This window comes from Procambarus clarkii, chromosome 48 (assembly GCF_040958095.1).
Source record: "Procambarus clarkii isolate CNS0578487 chromosome 48, FALCON_Pclarkii_2.0, whole genome shotgun sequence".
Classification (NCBI taxonomy): domain Eukaryota; kingdom Metazoa; phylum Arthropoda; class Malacostraca; order Decapoda; family Cambaridae; genus Procambarus; species Procambarus clarkii.
In genome coordinates, this window is record NC_091197.1 from 5,669,270 (window position 1) to 5,687,726 (window position 18,457).

Genomic DNA, 18,457 nt, shown 5'->3' on the forward strand with positions numbered 1-18,457 from the left:
CTAATAGCTGACACGCCTATTAATCTGCCTCTTCACCCTGTCTTTAATGCTCAGCACCATACTAGGTTACACCTTGACTATTGTGCTATTTTAGTCCACATACCTTGAGCTAGTACTTTACCGGCGACCTGTCTACAGAATAAATAGTTCACCCGGTCTCTGTAGCATCCTAATTTAATTGTGCCATGGCTTTTAACAGGTGGGGCCCCTTTTTCTGGAGGGATTTTTTTCACAATTTCCGAAAGTGTTACCGAAAGTACGTAAGAGTTCGAGTTCGTAAGAGTACGACTTAATCAAACTAAAAATGCTCTACAAATCAAGGGACCCAGAATGTGGAATGATCTTCCCAAACATGTTAAAGACTGTACCTGTCAACCAGTTAAAGATAAAAACTAAGCACTACCTAATTAACTCCCTGTAACTTACCTTACCCCTATGTCAACCCATGTCAATTTTTTTAAATAATGCTGTTTGTCGACCAAATTGTATTTTGCTGTTTTTCTGCCATGTACCCCCCTTTTTTTATATTTTCTAAATACATTTTATACTTTAATCTCAATTAGTATTAAGTTTTAGTCTTTAGTGTTTTTCCTGCCCGAAACGCTTTGTGTAAGGGGCCTCGTAGCCTGGTGGATAGCGCGCAGGACTCGTAATTCTGTGGCGCGGGTTCGATTCCCGCACGAGGCAGAAACAAATGGGCAAAGTTTCTTTCACCCTGAATGCCCCTGTTACCTAGCAGTAAATAGGTACCTGGGAGTTAGTCAGCTGTCACGGGCTGCTTCCTGGAGGTGGAGGCCTGGTCGAGGACCGGGCCGCGGAGACACTAAAGCCCCGAAATCATCTCAAGATAACCTCAAGATGGTGGCTTTAGGCATTGTATGTACTTGCTCTATAAATTCATCAACATTTGTATCACCCCTTGTATGTATGTACTTTACCTAAATAAACATTTGAATTTTGAATTTTTACCAGTATTTCTCCTCGTGTCGTATCATCCTTGCCCCCATGGAGGGTCCCCCTGCCTAAGTTGGAAGGAAGTTTTGGTGCCTTCTGATACTTCAAAGGTTATGCTGAACCACCACATTCTGACATGAGACATATGGAGTTGGTTGAGGGAAACCTACAACTAACACCCAATATGGCCCTCATTTCCAGAGAAACCTATGATAGCATGGAGGAAAGGCAAATTATTAAAAGACCACCTTGTTAGAGCCAATTTTAAAAGACTCCTCAGATGGTGCTGAGGCCCGTAGAGGGGGCACCAGCCGAGTCATCCAACAAAGGTTAGAATACATGTCCGACGACAGGGTAGCCCTCCCAGTCAGAGTAGACAAAGACTATTTAAGGTTGCTAGTGCGGCTAGTAAACCCAAATTACACTCCTTCCGCACCGTGGGAAGAGACTACTGTCAAAATAGAAAATCTAATGAAAAAGGCTGCCTATGATCCGACAATCCTAAGGCGCATAATAGAAGAGCAAATGTATAGCATTGCAGTAGCAGGAGCCACCCACATCTTCACAGACGGATCGGTGGACACAGAATATGAGTGCTGGCGCTGCTCTTTGCACGGCCAGCGTACAGGCATACTGGAGACTGGGAGGACTAGTATCAACCCAAACTGAGCTGTTTGCCATACAACAGGCATTCGCATATGCGATTGCACAAAACACTCAAAATGCAATCATACACAGACTCAAAAGCTTTACTTCAAATACTAGGGCAAAAACAGTGGAAATAATTACCACCATTTTTCATCTTGGAGCAGTCGCTAAAGGCAAAGGACTCAACATAACCTTAAACTGGATCCCATCCCATGTTAGAATCCCATTAAATGAGAAAGCTGATGAAATTGCTAACTTGGCAACTCGTCATCCAGTGATACATAAAACAATTCAACCCAGCCTAGAGAACATAAAAAACATCATCACCAAAAAATTCTCACATCTCAACAAAGCCTACCTACACCAGAGAATAGCTGAAAGTTTGCCCTCTGCAACATAGTATCTTCAGGCAACCAAATTAGAAAGGTTAAATATCCCAAAGAAATCCACGGAAATAACAGTTAGGTTATAAAGACTACGTCTAGGTTACAGATGCAACTGGGAGATTGGTGAACCCCGACAGAGAGAGTGCATCTTCTGCCAAACTGTCACAGAAAAACCATTACTTCACTATCTTCTGGAATGTGAAGCAACCAACGACCTTAGAAAAGCTTCAAGAGTCCCTGAATCTTGCAGTGGCCACCCTGAAGCCATCAACACAGCCACTCTCCTGGTCAAAAAAGGTGTCCAGCAGCTGGAGACCCTCATGAAGACTGTCAAGCAGTATCCTCCCCCGCGATAACAGCTTGACGATTAAATGCAACCTCAGAATACTGAAAAGAATTACTGAACAAAAAAAAATGTACCACTTACGGGCTATTCATGCCCGTGCCACCTCTTGGGTGGCTTAATCTTTATCAATCAATCAATCTGCTAGTATATCACAAGAGGACAGCACCGCTCCTGTGCCAGGTAAGTCCACTACGGGCTCACCATAGCCCGTGCTACTTGCCACGCTCCTGTGCCAGGTAAGTTACGGGCTCACCATAGCCCGTGCTACTTGGAACTTGTTCAGAGTAGCTGAATCTATAACAACAACAACAACAACAACAACAACAGCTAGTAAATTAGTTCTAAAATCATCCCATGACTGGTAACCATCCTGTGAGACTGTGATATTAGGTGAACCTATAGATACTATAGTTTTTGACCTGTAGCTTTATATAGACTAAGGCTTGAATCCTTTCGGAATGTTAATGGCCAAAGGTTTTTGTAATGTGAGGGTGGGTGGTAGGATGGGTATGAGAGGAATGGGTTGGTAATATAGGGAGAGGCTGGTAGCTGTGTGGGGAGATACAGACGCGGCTCCTCCACTGTATTCTTGTATTTGTGTGTACTTTTAGGCTTTATCTAGAAATGGAACTTTGCATAATAATTATCCTGCCCATAGTATTCATCTGGTGATTCGCCAACTATAGTCGTTCTCAGCCGTCCACTGTAGTCGCGCTCTGTCGCCCACTGCCCAGTATTGTCGCTCTCAGCCGTCCACTATTGTCACTCTGCCACCCACTGCCTAAAATTGTCGCTCTCTGCCACCCAGTATTGTCACTCTATGCCGCCCACCGCCCACTATTGTCGCTCTATGCCACCCCACCGCCCACTATTGTCACTCTGCCACCCACTGCCTAAAATTGTCGCTCTCTGCCGCCCACTATTGTCACTATGCCGCCCACCGCCCACTATTGTCGCTCTATGCCACCCACCGCTCAATATTGTCGCTCTATGCCACCCACCGCTCAATATTGTCGCTCTCTGCCACCCACCGCCGACTATTGTCGCTCTATGCCACCCACCGCTCAATATTGTCGCTCTCTGCCACCCACCGCCCACTATTGTCACTCTGCCACCCACTGCCTAAAATTGTCGCTCTCTGCCGCCCACTATTGTCGCTCTATGCCGCCCACCGCCCACTATTGTCGCTCTATGCCACCCACCGCTCAATATTGTCGCTCTATGCCACCCACCGCTCAATATTGTCGCTCTATGCCACTCACCGATCAATATTGTCGCTCGATCTCTGCCACCCACCGCCGACTATTGTCGCTTTATGCCACCCACCGCCCAATATTGTCGCTCTCTGCCACCCACCGCCGACTATTGTCGCTTTATGCCACCCACCGCCCAATATTGTCGCTCTCTGCCACCCACCGCCCATTAGCGATCTGCGACCACAACCGCCCAACAGCTGACGACACCTGCCAGATGCCTCTGCACTACTAACTTGCACTCTTAACTTGTACTCCAAACTCGTAAATAATCAAATCGAGTTAGAAGATAAATTATTACGAATTCGTATTACGAATATGTATGCCTAAAAATTACAAAGATATTGCACAATGATATAATAAATCAATATAAAATGAAGGGTTGGATAATGTGGGAGCGTTGGAGCCGAGTGGAGCCGAGGGTGGCCGAGGGTGGTCGAGGGCGGCCGAGGGTGCCGAACCGACCACTCACACCAGCCACCATGTTGGGAGCTGCCGCCCGTGCCTGCTCCTCTGTCCTGAAGGCGGCCAAGCCTGCTGTGGCATCCCTGTCCCTGCAGCATGGAGGGGCGAGGACCATCCCGGCTGTGTACGCCGCCCGTAAGTTACCTGAGGGAGGCGCCGAGGGCGGGGCTGAGGGTGTCTAGGCGGCGCCGGTAACTCCGGCTAACATGGCCGCCTCTCCCAGCACCGGCTGTGTCCCGTCATGGCTATGTTGTGTGGGCACTACTGCTGGGTATTGTGGGGCATGTCGTGGTGTGAGGGACGGGGTACTGGCTGGTGGTGTGAGGGCCGGGGTACTGGTGGTATGAGGGCCGGGGTACTGGTGGTGTGAGGGCCGGGGTACCGGTATCAGCTGATGTACCACCCGGCCACCATCGGTAATACACCCGTACCGTACACCTCACTCCCCCAGGGTGTAGGGAGACGGGTCGGGTGTGGCAATAATACTACTGTTATTGACGTTAACATTGTAGTAAAACTAGAATAGTCAAGATTGTATGTAAGGCTGAAGGACCTTCCTTCATCTCGGTTGCTTATCTCGGGTGTAATGCCCTTAAGGTAGCCCTCCTCCCTCTCTGTGCCCGTGTACCCAGTGCCCAGGGCTGAAATATCCCCAAATATTCCTGGATGCAGCCATAGGATACCAGAGTCGTCACACCTTGTACTGTAATATTATGTACGTGTAAAATAATTTCAGGTTTATTAACCTTCTTGACTCCAGGGGAATGGTGGTAGTATATTGGTCGGGAGTGGTCTGATGGTAGATGGTTAATTAGCACCATAGTCACTAGTACTGCATAGACCCTGGTGGCTGCCCGCACTGTATCATATGGCTGGTAAAATGTGAATTCTGCATTTGTTGCACTTTTTGGGTAAAGTTCAAAATAAAGAAATTAGTATGGCTATGGTTCAGTTCTGTTCATGCCTTGTGTATAATTGTCTATAAAAGTCATAGTAGTAATAATGTCGGAAATGAGGTTGAAAATTAGACGCCCAACCCATGTCTCAAGGTAGTGACAAGGTTCTGTCTGTCCTGGACTGACAATAATGGTCCAGGATGGACGGAAATGTCGATTGGCTGTTTAGTTGACAAATTTGCACAACTATATTCAAAGTGCTCTAGAAATTTGACTATATAAAATTAGGTGAATAGAAGTGGAAGAACATGGGGTTCTACTAGTGTTGTATCACTAATACTTTCAGCTGGGGGTATATAGTCACTAAGAGGCTAGCATTGGTCCGACTCCCTCAGATGTTGGCAGCAGGCTGGTGAATCAGTTATACTTTATCTCTGTAACTTTCCCTTTGAAGGAGGAAAAAAGCTTTTGGAGGGGGAGAATCCCAATTACAGGCTTTTGCCCAAGCCAGTTGGAAGTGAATCCTACCAGGTTTTTTTTAGCCTGCTGCCTCTATAGTGGACATAGCCTTTGAGAACATCTTGTCTAAATCTATATTAGCATATTACAGTTTGCAAACTGTTGATCAGATTTATAGCGAGTGAAGACAAAAAACTAAGTTACTATGAAAGAGATTAGTAATTACAGTACTATTAGTTGGAAAAATTAAGTTGGAAAAAGTCCCTATGCTCCCTAGTTAGTCCAAATATCCGTAGCTGGATATTTGCTAGGTTCTTTATGCCCATAATGAGCAGCTTGATCAAACCTAGAGTTCTAAATACTGTAATTCATTAGCCTGACACTGGAAGACTTATGGAAGATTGTACATGTACAAATTTTTAACGGCATTGTGGACATTAAAACTTTTCCAGTTTCTCAGGAGTTTAATGTAAAGTTTCGTGTATACTGTACTTTGAGTATCAAAACTGAAGACAGATTAAGGTAGAGGCTCATGGGGGTGAGGGCTGTTTAATTGGGTCAGGTTAGTAATGATAAATTGGGGTCGTCATGAGATGATTTCAGGGCTTAGCGTCCCCTTGGCCCGGTCCTTGACCAGGCATCCTTTTTGTTACCCCCCCAAGGAAGCAGCCTGTAGCAGCTGTCTTAACTCCCAGGTACCTGTTTACTGCTAGATGAACAGAGGCATCAAGGGTGAAAGAAACATTGACCATTTGTTTCTGCCTCCACCGGGGATCGAACCCGGAACCTCAGGACTACGAATTTCAAGCGCTGTCCACTCGGCTGTCAGGTTTCCCTGTCAGGATCAGCATAAATGGAGTGCAGATTTTAAAGTTTTAAATTCAGGCAAATGTTGTATAGTTAATGCAGAAGTTGCTAAATTGTATTAAAGTTCAAGTATGTTTATAGAGACACAAAATACATCTCAAGGAGATAGAGTAGCTTAGGCAATTTCTACCCCCCCCCCCCCCCTATAAATTGTATATTGGAAAGATTCATGGGTGGGGGGGGGTGACTTTCAATGTCTTTGCAACCCAGACAAGGAGTTTTAAATAGAAACCTACTTGCTTGTGCTTATCCCCATTTGGTATTGCATGCTTAATGTTAGTTAAATATGTGCAGTACAATAATTCATATAGTGTAGTATTGAAAATTATTTGGTGTAAAGTTTATTAGCCCTTTTTAATGTCCTTAATATTTCTGTACTTTTTTCTGAATTACAATGTTAAACTTGCTGTACGTGATCATTATTACCAGTTTCTTTTAGTACTGTATTCAATTATATTTTGGGTAAAGTTATATGATTTTTACTTTGTGATGAGACAGGTTTTGCGTGCCATACATGATCATGGTGACAGATCCTGGCCAACTGAGGTACTGTAGTAGTAGTGTACTGTTCAACATCCTGACCTACTTGCTCCATCTATACTATCATTTCAGAGCGCAATTATGCTGCAAAGGCTGAAGCTGCCACTCAGACCGGAGTGGCTAATGGCAAGGTTGTGGCTGTAATTGGTGCTGTGGTTGATGTCCAGTTTGATGGAGAGTTGCCACCTATTTTGAATTCCCTGGAGGTGGAGAACAGGACACCCAGGCTGGTTCTTGAAGTGGCCCAGCATCTTGGTGAGATATATCTTAGTTTGTTTTAAGGACCTAGTTGGTTTAAATTTGTACTTTGTGCTTTTTGTATATCTGACCCATTTTTATTACAGAAGTGGGAACAAGCGGTACAGTAGTAAGGAAATGGTATTCAGTTGATAAATATTTTTTTAATGGGTTATATTAATCTATTTGGCTAACAGCCAGAGGAATATTATGAAGATTAAGTTTGCCATTTTAAAGAAAAGTTGTGCTTTTTTCTCTGCATGAGGGAAGACTGTCTGAATAAATCATGAGCAGAGCTGTTAATTAACCTCAGCCAATCCTGCATAAGAAAAAATTGGATTACAGAAGACTAAAGTCCACCTTTTTCACCTTGGTAAGAATAACATTTTGTTCCACTGTACTGTACAGGATTAAATTTCAAGAATTGTACAGGGATTGAATAAGGACTTGCTGGATTGTCAGGACATGCTTTTCCAGACTAGTGACGGGCAGATGACAACTCCAGTAATTCATTATCACATGCTCTTGCTGTAACAGCTCAACTCGGTTAAACTCGAAAAAGTTCATCCAATGCATATGGTGCCCCTTCAACTCCCAGTTTGTACAGTATATTTAGGCTTGCTAACTGGTAATGTCACCCATCAAGCTTGTGCATTGATAAAAAGAATGTTTAAGTGCACGGGCAACAGAATTTGGGTATGATGGGGCCTTCAAAGCAGGTCTTCCTACAGTTCTCTCCATACAAGTTACTGAACAGGACAAGAGATGGGAGGAGGCCCCAGAGAAAAGCTGCTACTAAGTGTGACTTGTGCCGGTGAGGTGGGGACCTGATGTCTGATCATGGATATTTTTCAGCTCAAATTGAAAGTGCTTGGTCCCTAGTCATTCATTTATATTTCAATTATTACCATGGTAGGGATGTATAGATAGGGATATCTTAATTAGTTCTCGGATATTAAGATTAATGTATGGCAGTTCCTGTGGTGCAGTGGTAAAACTCGCCACCCATGCGAGAGCAATTTGGCCTTGGCTCATATCCTGGCCGGAGAAGATTGACTTGGTGTCAATCCTTAACTGTATGCTTCTGTTCACCCAGCAGTGAATGGGTACTTGGTTAAGTGATTTGATGGGTTGTATTCAAAGGAAAAATTAAGATTTAAGGACCTGCATGAAATGCTATGAATCCTAATGGCTTTAAAAGAATGTAAGAACTTGTGTGTTGTATATATATTTATTTAATATAAAAATTGTGAGAAAACTTGCCTATACTTTTGAGTATTAATTGCAACTCTATTTTGCAGGCTAGTGTGTTAGCCAATCCTATTATTTCCTTGTTTAATCACCAGATTTGTCAAATCACCCTCCCTGAGCCTTATGATTGTCTTGGTAAGATTGAGGAAGCAAACGTGCTAGTGTCCAGTGACTGGATGATGGTGTGACTCCTCTAGATGGAGGTGGTAAAGTGATAGGCTGGGCAGGTGTTATCTAACAAAGAGTCAGAACACCTGCTGCCAAAGTGGATAACATTACACTTAAGTCCACAACTGTCACGGGGCTTCTCGGTAGCCTGAGAAGCAGGGTGGGGGCAAAATGCTGTGTTGGTGGTTCAGTAGTGTCATTTTAAGTACTGTACCTGTGTAGAAGGTTTAGTGGTTGTGTGCCTTCAGGAAATGAAAGTTTGCTGGATGTGTGTGTGTTCATGTTAATTTTTAAAGGGTAATTTAACTTGTAATTAATGCTGTATTGTCCCCCCCCCCAAATTCTTATTTTTGTTCATTTGTAACAAGCAAGTTTGTTTATTACAGGAGAGAACACAGTACGAACTATTGCTATGGATGGTACAGAGGGTCTTGTTCGTGGCAATGTTGTTAGGGACACTGGTGGCCCCATTTCTATTCCCGTTGGTCCAGGAACACTTGGCCGTATTATTAATGTAATTGGTAAGTTTTTACTGTTTCTGTAACCTCTGAATAGTTGGAATTTTATCATGCAGGATCACTGTTAACTGCTCTTAACAAGGGCTGCCTGTACAGTGTTATTTTAAACTCCTCTTAAATACATACATGGAAATTTAAGGTGAGCAGACCGAAGACTATAAACATTTGTCGCTGCGTGGTCGCCCGAAACGAATGGCGCACACCAGGAAAGTTACACAGGTACTGTCGGGCGCGCAAAAGTGTCGAGTTTATTGGATTAGATTTTTTTATATATATATAAATGAGCCGCAAAGTAATCCAATGCACATTGATTTAGTATAAGATAATGTAAGGGTAAACTGTTCACCAGTGGCTTAGAATTTCATTAACACTTTTGGGTTCTGTGCGCATGCCAGACTACCCCAAGGTGGCCCGGGCATTTCCCGTGAACTCGTGGCAACACTGGAATGTGTGCACTCTGTTTTATCACCTCAATTTTTGTTGTATGTCGTTCATTTTGGTATCTAAATGTTTGCAATAGAATTCCCTACAGGGGTATATGCTTACTGTCTTAAGGTCCAAAAGCCCGGCATGCCCCAACTGCAGCAAAACCAAAAGTCGGCCAAGCGTTACCCGTGAGCGAGCACCCATTGGCACACCCGCAACATCCACTCACAAGTGTATTTACGCTTTTAAAGTTTCTCGCCTTAATTTTCACCTCAGTTTGCAATAGAATCGGAAGATGTTGGGTACATTTTAAAACCAGTCCCATAAAGATCAGATAAAAACTTGAATTTTAACCATTTTAATTTTGAATGCACCTATGCATCCATACCACGCATCTGTAAAGTTATTTATGGGCGCAGCACACATCGCCGCCTTACGAAAGTGTTGATGAACCACTTGATAGTCTTTATTATTCATTAAGACTAGTTTTTGACTGGCCTTTTCATTGGTACACCTAAAGGTACAGCACTGGGTTCTTAAAATTAAGCCTCTTTGGTTTCAATATTAACAAAAAACACCCATTAAATAACCTTTGCTGAATTGCCTGTCGAGTTGCTAATTCTATTTTGGACTAGTTGGTAGAGCAATGGCCTTGTTTTTTGTAAATCGGCATTAAATCTCCAATTGTCAAAGCATTTATGCATAGTTCTTTCACTCAAATCTTTATAATACATCTGTCCTCATATCCCTTCAAAAGTGTAACCATGCTGCACTTGTTGCATTTTCTTGATAATTGCCCTATTCTCTGATAATACTGTTGCAGTGAAATTCCTTTAGTGTGTGTGTGTGTATCCATAGTTGGTCTCTATAGCTAATGGTTTGTTCTTGTTTACTCCAGGTGAGCCCATTGATGAGCGTGGTCCAGTTCCCACCGAGTTTTACTCTACTATTCATGCTGAAGCTCCTGACTTCGTTGACATGTCTGTTGAACAAGAGATTCTTGTAACTGGCATTAAGGTGGTAGACCTGCTTGCCCCATACTCAAAGGGTGGTAAGATTGGTAAGTATTTGGTTTATGCACAGTTGAGGTACAGTACTCTCTATTATTTGATACTCTATATATTCCAGGTATTGAAATATATATATATTTTTCTTCATTATTGGTAAATATATATTTATTCCAGGTCTGTTTGGTGGTGCTGGTGTTGGCAAGACTGTACTCATCATGGAACTGATTAACAATGTTGCCAAGGCTCATGGTGGTTACTCTGTATTTGCTGGTGTAGGCGAACGCACCCGTGAAGGCAATGATCTCTATCATGAAATGATTGAGTCTGGTGTGATTTCCTTGAAGGATGACACCTCTAAGGTATCTTTGGTGTATGGTCAGATGAATGAGCCCCCAGGTGCCCGTGCCCGTGTTGCTCTGACTGGCCTGACTGTAGCAGAATACTTCCGTGATCAAGAGGGACAGGATGTGCTGCTCTTCATTGACAACATTTTCCGTTTCACTCAGGCAGGTTCTGAAGTGTCTGCTCTTCTTGGGCGTATCCCATCTGCTGTAGGTTACCAGCCCACTCTAGCCACTGACATGGGTACTATGCAGGAAAGAATTACAACTACCAAGAAGGGATCCATCACATCTGTACAAGCTATTTATGTACCTGCTGATGACTTGACTGATCCAGCTCCTGCCACTACTTTTGCTCACTTGGATGCTACTACTGTGCTGTCTCGTGGTATTGCAGAGTTGGGAATCTACCCTGCTGTGGATCCCCTAGATTCTATCTCTCGTATCATGGACCCTAATATCATTGGTGCAGAACACTACAATGTTGCCCGAGCTGTGCAAAAGATTCTTCAGGTGGGTTTTTATTGAATCTGCATGCATTGTGTTCTGGAATGTTAGTATTATCATTTAAAAATATTGATATTGCATAAGCTAATGTTTGGTATTTTCTTCCAGGATCATAAATCACTGCAGGATATCATTGCTATTTTGGGTATGGATGAGTTGTCAGAAGAGGATAAGCTTACTGTTGCACGTGCCCGCAAGATTCAGAAGTTCCTGTCCCAGCCCTTCCAGGTGGCAGAAGTATTCACAGGTTATTCTGGAAAGTTTGTCTCATTGGAGAAGACCATTGCCGTAAGTAAATCCTTTAAAATCATAGTTCTATAACATGTTTATTATATTTGCTACAGAATTAACTTTCATTATCAGTGTTTGATTTTAGTCCTTTTACAATTCTTAAATTTGCTTATCTCTGTGTTTAAGTGTTCAGGCAGTTATGGTAGAAAGCAGATATGATTAATTTTGGAGGTGGCATTAGAAATGTACCTCCTCTCGTACTGGTGTGCTTTGCTTGTCAAGAGCTCTTCTAGAGTATGGAATATGGGTCAAGTAGATTTATTACTGGCTCAATTAAGTGCTTAGAATATGTATGCAGAAGCTGGCATGGGATTTTAGTTTTGTTTGGTAAATAACTATTTTATATGGCTATTAGTAGTAATATCAGTTTTCAAGGGAAGCATCTTAATCCTTGGAAGTTGTAAACCATGCATAGTAATAAAAGTAAAATGATGGATGCACATTCTATACTCGCCTAATAGTTTGCAGGGGTTTTGGCTCATTGGTCTCGCCTCTTTACTGTCAAGTAAATGGTGTATAGGTTCCCAAGTCTTTTCAACACTTATCTACATTTGAAACTGTAGATGTGGTCTGCCACCACCACCACCACTAAGTGCATTCAATTTGTAGTGTACATCTAAACACTGACATTGAAAATTCATTGTCTGTAGCAAATTTGGATACCTTTGTCCTTAAGGAGCCGGTCGGCCGAGTGGACAGCACACTGGACTTGTGATCCTGTGGTCCTGGGTTCGATCCCAGGCGCCGGCGAAAAAACAATGGGCAGTTTTTCACCCTATGCCCCTGTTACCTAGCAGTAAAATAGGTACCTGGGTGTTAGTCAGCTGTCACGGGCTGCTTCCTGGGGGTGGAGGCCTGGTTGAGGACCGGGCCGCGGGGACACTAAAAAGCCCCGAAATCATCTCAAGATAACCTCAAGAAGATAACCATTTCCACCTGTCTGTCCTTGTGTAACCTAACAATTCCTCCTGGCAATTTTGTATGTGTGAAAACTCTACTAATTACACTTGGTAGTTAGTATGAGGTTAAATTTCTGTAGCCTATCCTTGTAACTAGTACTTCTTGGTCTAGTATACCTCAGAATTTAAAACTTTATTGACTCGCTATGGACTATTCTAGAGCCACTTCTCTAGAATTGGTCTGACATACTGATATAAATTCTTATCGATTCCTCGTACAGATTTCTAAAGGAAGTTTTTGTTGGCCAACCTGGCATATGCTGGTGATGTCCTTTTAATATGGATTTGGTACTGGTACATGCTTGGTACTCCCATTGAACCTACATGGGATATTGACCCCAGATATTTATCTACCTAATTCCTATATTCACTTTGGTACATTGTCTGGTGTTTTCTTTGCTAGTCATCTTGTGATAGATTCCCCATTCCTTTACCGTTCTTATTTGTACAGGGTTCTGTACTGCATGCATAACACAGTACTCTGTATATTGTGTATTCTTTCCAAAGCTTGTTCAAATTTATGCATTTTTTATATACAGTACATAAAGTATTATACAGTACAGTCATTTCAATGTTGGTTATTCAATAAGTAGATGAGGGGCTCATGGCAGTTGGTAGACAGGATCAGATTCTACCACTGAATCTTCAATGGCAGGTATTTGTGAAAGTACAGTATTTGTTGTAGAGAAAAATGGTAGGTGCAATGAGGATGATTAGACCCCACATGCTTGGTACTCCCAAGCGAACGCACATGTTTTGACCACAACATGGCCAAAAGCAATGCAACCTGGGATTTAATTGAATCCTTTATGGGTTCTGAGGTTTCTACTGAAACTCAGTCAGGGGTTTCTACTGAAACTCAGTCAGGGGTTTCACACATTACCCCCATAGACTCTGGCTGTGGTCTGGGAGTTCTATCTCCAACACATCTTCAAATGCACAAATGAAGTCACATTAAAGTGATGTATTGATGTTTTCATTGCTTCCTGGTTTGGGTGGCCAACTATTGACATTTGCCATTCTTTTCAGTGTAGTTCTATGAATGTTTGTGCTTTATGCTGGTCTTCCCTTAGCACCAAGTGCATCACATATAATTCTTCCTAACGGTGCTTGATTACCATGAAGACAACCGCTTGTAAATCACCACACCCTTCCCCCTGTTGGGGAAAAGATGCATCTTAGCAAATTGAAGGATGTTTCCTAATGGCATGCCAAATGTTTTTGCCTCTAAAGAATTCAAACAAGTACTGTATCTTGGGTTTTTAGCATTTGGCAACTGGATAGATGTCTGCAGAGTAAAGAATTAAAAATGTCCTTGGTCCATGGGCTGGAAAACATGTCTCGGGGGCAGTATAAAGGATAAACTTCAAAACTAAATTTTTCTATAAGAAAAACTTTTCACCTCTAGACTGATTTATATAAATTATCAGTTATCTAACTGAAATGGTAAAAATTTAGATGGCCCTTTTATGGTGGGGAACTCTAGTAGTGGTAAACTAGTAGCAGAATAACTGAATTTAACCAGCAGCATTGCCTCAAAATAGGGAAAGTTGCTCATGTCCAACCACGAAGTGTGAAGTGTTGCTCTTCCTGGATGGGTCTGTCATATAGTGGACTTCCTAAAAGTTCTGTTATTAGCATTACTTACTGTTGTAAATAGACTTCAGCTTTTATCTTCTCGTTACATTACCACTTCAATCTTTTCCTTCGATACCAAGTCTTCTTAAATTGCTGTACTCGTCAGTCTCTGCTTGCTTTGAAAGGTTCGGCATGTGAATGTTTGGTTTAAAGAACTTGCTGATCTTCAAATGTTCACTGCAGTTAGAGCCGACTTAATAGCATTGGCAACTTTTGGTAATTACTTCATGACTAACAACCAGAACCTTGGTAATCCTGGTCTGGATTAGGATGGAATTGTGATTGAAAGAAATTTGTCTATTTACCATCACATTAATTAATGTTAGTACACATTTGTGCATGTGTAAAAATATGTAATGAGAACATGGATCATTTGGATTGTTGGAGGTATTGGGCTGCCAGCCACATAAAAATAGTGTATTATAATATTATGGACCAACATAGCTATAGGAAAGCAGCTTAAAATATGATTTTGGTTTGTATTATTGCAAACTTGTACCGAAACTGTCTGCATTGTTTCTCGATTATCAAAACGAATTCAGTGGTTCTAGATTGATCTGCACTTCGACAGTTGGCGAGTGTATGAGTCGACTCAAAAATGTTGACCTGAAATCTTTATACAGGAAAATATGTATAATTCGGGTAAATTGCTAGGCTGTTAATTTAGTGCCAATTCCCTGAGATTGACAGGTTTCCTTAATTTTAGGAATTATTAATTTTTGTTGTTATGCTATGTTCAAACATGGCATAAGCATGTCATGTTAAGGTTTTTATTTACATGGTTCAATGGAGTTTGTACATTTTTCTTTGAAGGTGTTGTATAACAACCACATGAACATTGATTTTGCTATGAGGTAGCTGTCGGTACACATTTGTTAGTTTATATGAGAGTTCTTGGCGTGTTCTGTAAAATCTTTAAAAAAAAAAAAAAAAAAAAAAAAAATCTAGATGTATCTTGGCAAAATTTAACTATAAAGTATTGTAAAATGATACGAATGGTTTTTGATATGGCTCTGAATTTAAGTATTACCTAGATGGGCCTGACATTATTGCAGTGCTATTGTTGTAAAGCCATTAAACATGGTTAAAATATTTTTTTCATAGTCATTTGCTATTAGAAAATTTAAATGTGGCACAAAGTAGAAAGGAAAAAAATTTAATGTAGATATGCTAGTTCGGATAATTGGGAAGACTGTAGTTTAGATAGATGCTTTAAAATTTAATAAAGCTATTAATGAATTTCAAGCGTAGAAATAGACTGTAGCATGACTTTGATTCACTAAGTGCAGTACGTGTGTAATAATTTCAATTGTAACTTGCTTGGTTTCTCTTGGCAAATACCAACTAAACAGTGCACTGCACTCTGGTACAGTCAGACTGTACCAGGGGCCTGTTGAAATAGTCTTGATCTTGGGACCTAAGTAGAATACAGTAATATAATTCAGCTGTAATATTGTTTTGCTTTGAATTCTTAGTACTGTAACTTGAGTACCAGTGTTCTTAGTTACTGTTGTATTGGCATCCTTGGTGATATTTAGTGCCCTCTGATTATTCTGCACATTTGGTGCTACATTGCCTTCCCGGTTTGGTGCCTTCTTTTGATGATTACTTAGTTACTGTAAAATCTATCTACTGTATCTAGTCTGATTACATGTCTAAAACTGATAATTGCCTTTTTTGTACTCTGAAAGTACAGGTTCTTATCCTGGTGTTTTTATACTGGTATTCCAACACAAACCATTCATTGCTCCACTGGACGTTTTCGTAAATTGAGGATAGTAAGAATTCCTGTTTCTCCCTTCATTAGTTCCTGGTCTTAAGTCATTTACCATGGGAAATTATTTCTAATGTTCTGAATATTGGTATGCAAACGTTGATGTACAGGTATTAAAGTTGACTTGTTGAATGTCCTGTGTTCATGTGGGAAGCAGAAAAACTTCAGGGGATGCTTCTGCCCAGACAATAATGGAAATTCAGACATCTCATTGTGATCTGTTGAAATAATTCTTGGAATGATTTCTTCAATTATGCAATAATATGGGTCAGTGTATATACCACTTGGGCCAATGTTGGCTATTGCTGACTTTCCTCGTTGCTGTCAAAAGTTGATTGTCTTGCTAGCAGTTCCTTGCACATTAACATCTCCATCACCAAACTGATGAATCAAAATTGTGATCACCTTAACTGATGACATTTTCTACCACCAATGTTGGTAATGCACGTTCTTCATAGCTAGCAACTTTGAACATTTAATTGGAAATTTAGGAATCTAAACGGTGCAAATAAGAGTGGCTGTCATCTGTGGAATCATTTGTCAGAGGCTTCTAGTAGTCTGCTTGCCTTCTACAAATGGTTGGCATTTCTATTCATGAATTCTATATAAATTTCTACAATCATTCATAATGCAGCTGTAATCCTTGGGTAGATGGTTATTTATTAAGAATACTAAATTGGGTAATTTCAACTTTGTTTCCCTTGATTTTCCCTTTTGTTTCAATTTCAACCTATTCCCTTGACCATACTTGTCAGTAACAAAGTGGGCAATGTCTAGCTAGGTTATATATGGGCCCCTACACGATTAACTTCACGGCAGACACCTGAATTTTACTGTGAATTACTTTGTCCCAAAAGATGTACACTTTGTGGTGCTTTTTGATTACTTGGGTATATAATGTACAATTAGTTTCAAGGTTAGTTTGAGGTAATAATACATTGTATACTATCTGAAGTTTCATACTTTCTCCCTTTGTTTTTTTTTTCAGAGTTTCAAGGAGATCTTGGCTGGAAAGTACGACTATCTGCCAGAAGCTGCTTTCTACATGCAGGGTGACATTCAAGATGTTCTGGAGAAGGCTGAACAGTTGGCAACTCAGGGAAGCTAAGTTTTATGATGATAAAGTCCCCCTTAAATTAATTTATGTACAGTGCTTTTAAATGGTCCAATAATGTTTGTGGCAAAGAAGTGCACTGGTGAAGTCTTAAACTATGGCAAAACACTTTATCTTGTATTCCTGAAAAAGGAGTCGTTGTACAGAATTCCAGTGAGAATGTAAATTTATATAAATAAATGTGAAAGCTACTGGTGTTGACTAGTAATTTTCCTGTCTACATCTACCAATGTGATTTAATACTTGAGAAAATGGCACAAGTAGTAATACCAGACCACAAGTATTTACAAACTTCCCAAAGAGTCTCTGGTGGAAAAATCTATGATATACAGCTTTCCACTTTCATAAAGAAAATTGTATTAAGTATGCTATTCAGGAGTGTTCCCAAGGTACAATAAATACAGGTTAACTCTAACCAATGATTGTGTTGAGGAGGAACTACAAAATCAAGTACTTTATTATGTGTATAAATAGTTTCCTAAGCAGAATATGGATGTCTAAATCTTTAATTAACCTCAAAGCCTGTAATATGCTGAACTTTATAAGAATTTATTCTAGGACAAGAAATTTAATTATAATTCATTGTCTGGGGACAGGCAGCAAGTTTATACATGCAGTACATGTTAGGCTTATATCAAGGCTCTTCTCCCCCCCCCCCACCCCGGTTGAATTACTAGCCATCCCCAGGATTGCAACCCCACACAAGCTGACTGGGTACCTATTGACTGCTAGGTAGACAGAGGCATGAGGCGGCAGGTAACACGGACAGCCAATTCTGTCCAGGCTAGAATTCTCGATAGTCTAGTATGAACCAGACTATCCTACTGGGACCTAATTTTTTTCAACTGGTCAACAATATTGCTCTAAAAGACGAAAAATCTATGCCAGTATGCACACTTTTATACATCAGATTGAAACAGTGCTACACCAGAACTTGTAGGAAATAGTACAACTAGGGTAGTAAACTATGGACAAGAATGGTAGGGACATGACGAATACAACACAAATTGTTGTAGGAAATGGTGTTTGGCGGGTAGAGGAAGGCAGCAAGTGCGCGAATGTATACTGCCAAGCTTACCAAGAGATTTGTAATAAAATGTTAAATGCACATTAAGTTTTGTAATGTAATTTATTTGTATAAATGAAACCAGGATATGTATAAAGACCCTTCCGATACATCCCCCAAATATATAGAGGATTTTAGATTAGTAAAATATAGGAAAAGTGTAATTCATATAAATTTCCAGCGTGTAAATACAGTACTGATAGTTTCACTTAAATGTTTGTAAAAAATTGACATACATAATGCTATGGTTTGAAGCGTGTGTATGTGCATATATATCAAAAGCTGTAAATCATATCTATAATATAAAATGAAATAAAAGATAAAAGGTCTGTCTTTACGGCAT

General features: G+C 40.9%; 1 protein-coding gene across 1 annotated transcript; it reads left to right on the plus strand.

The window, feature by feature from the left end:
• Positions 1-3,961: 3,961 nt before the first annotated feature.
• LOC123764718 (ATP synthase, beta subunit) lies at positions 3,962-17,240 on the plus strand. Its single transcript, XM_045752773.2, has 7 exons — positions 3,962-4,187; positions 6,887-7,069; positions 8,857-8,991; positions 10,313-10,474; positions 10,599-11,278; positions 11,381-11,560; positions 16,923-17,240. Exons 1-7 carry the CDS (start codon positions 3,962-3,964, stop codon positions 17,040-17,042), a joined length of 1,686 nt encoding a protein of 561 aa, XP_045608729.2. The 3' UTR covers positions 17,043-17,240.
• The last annotated feature ends 1,217 nt before the right edge of the window (positions 17,241-18,457 follow it).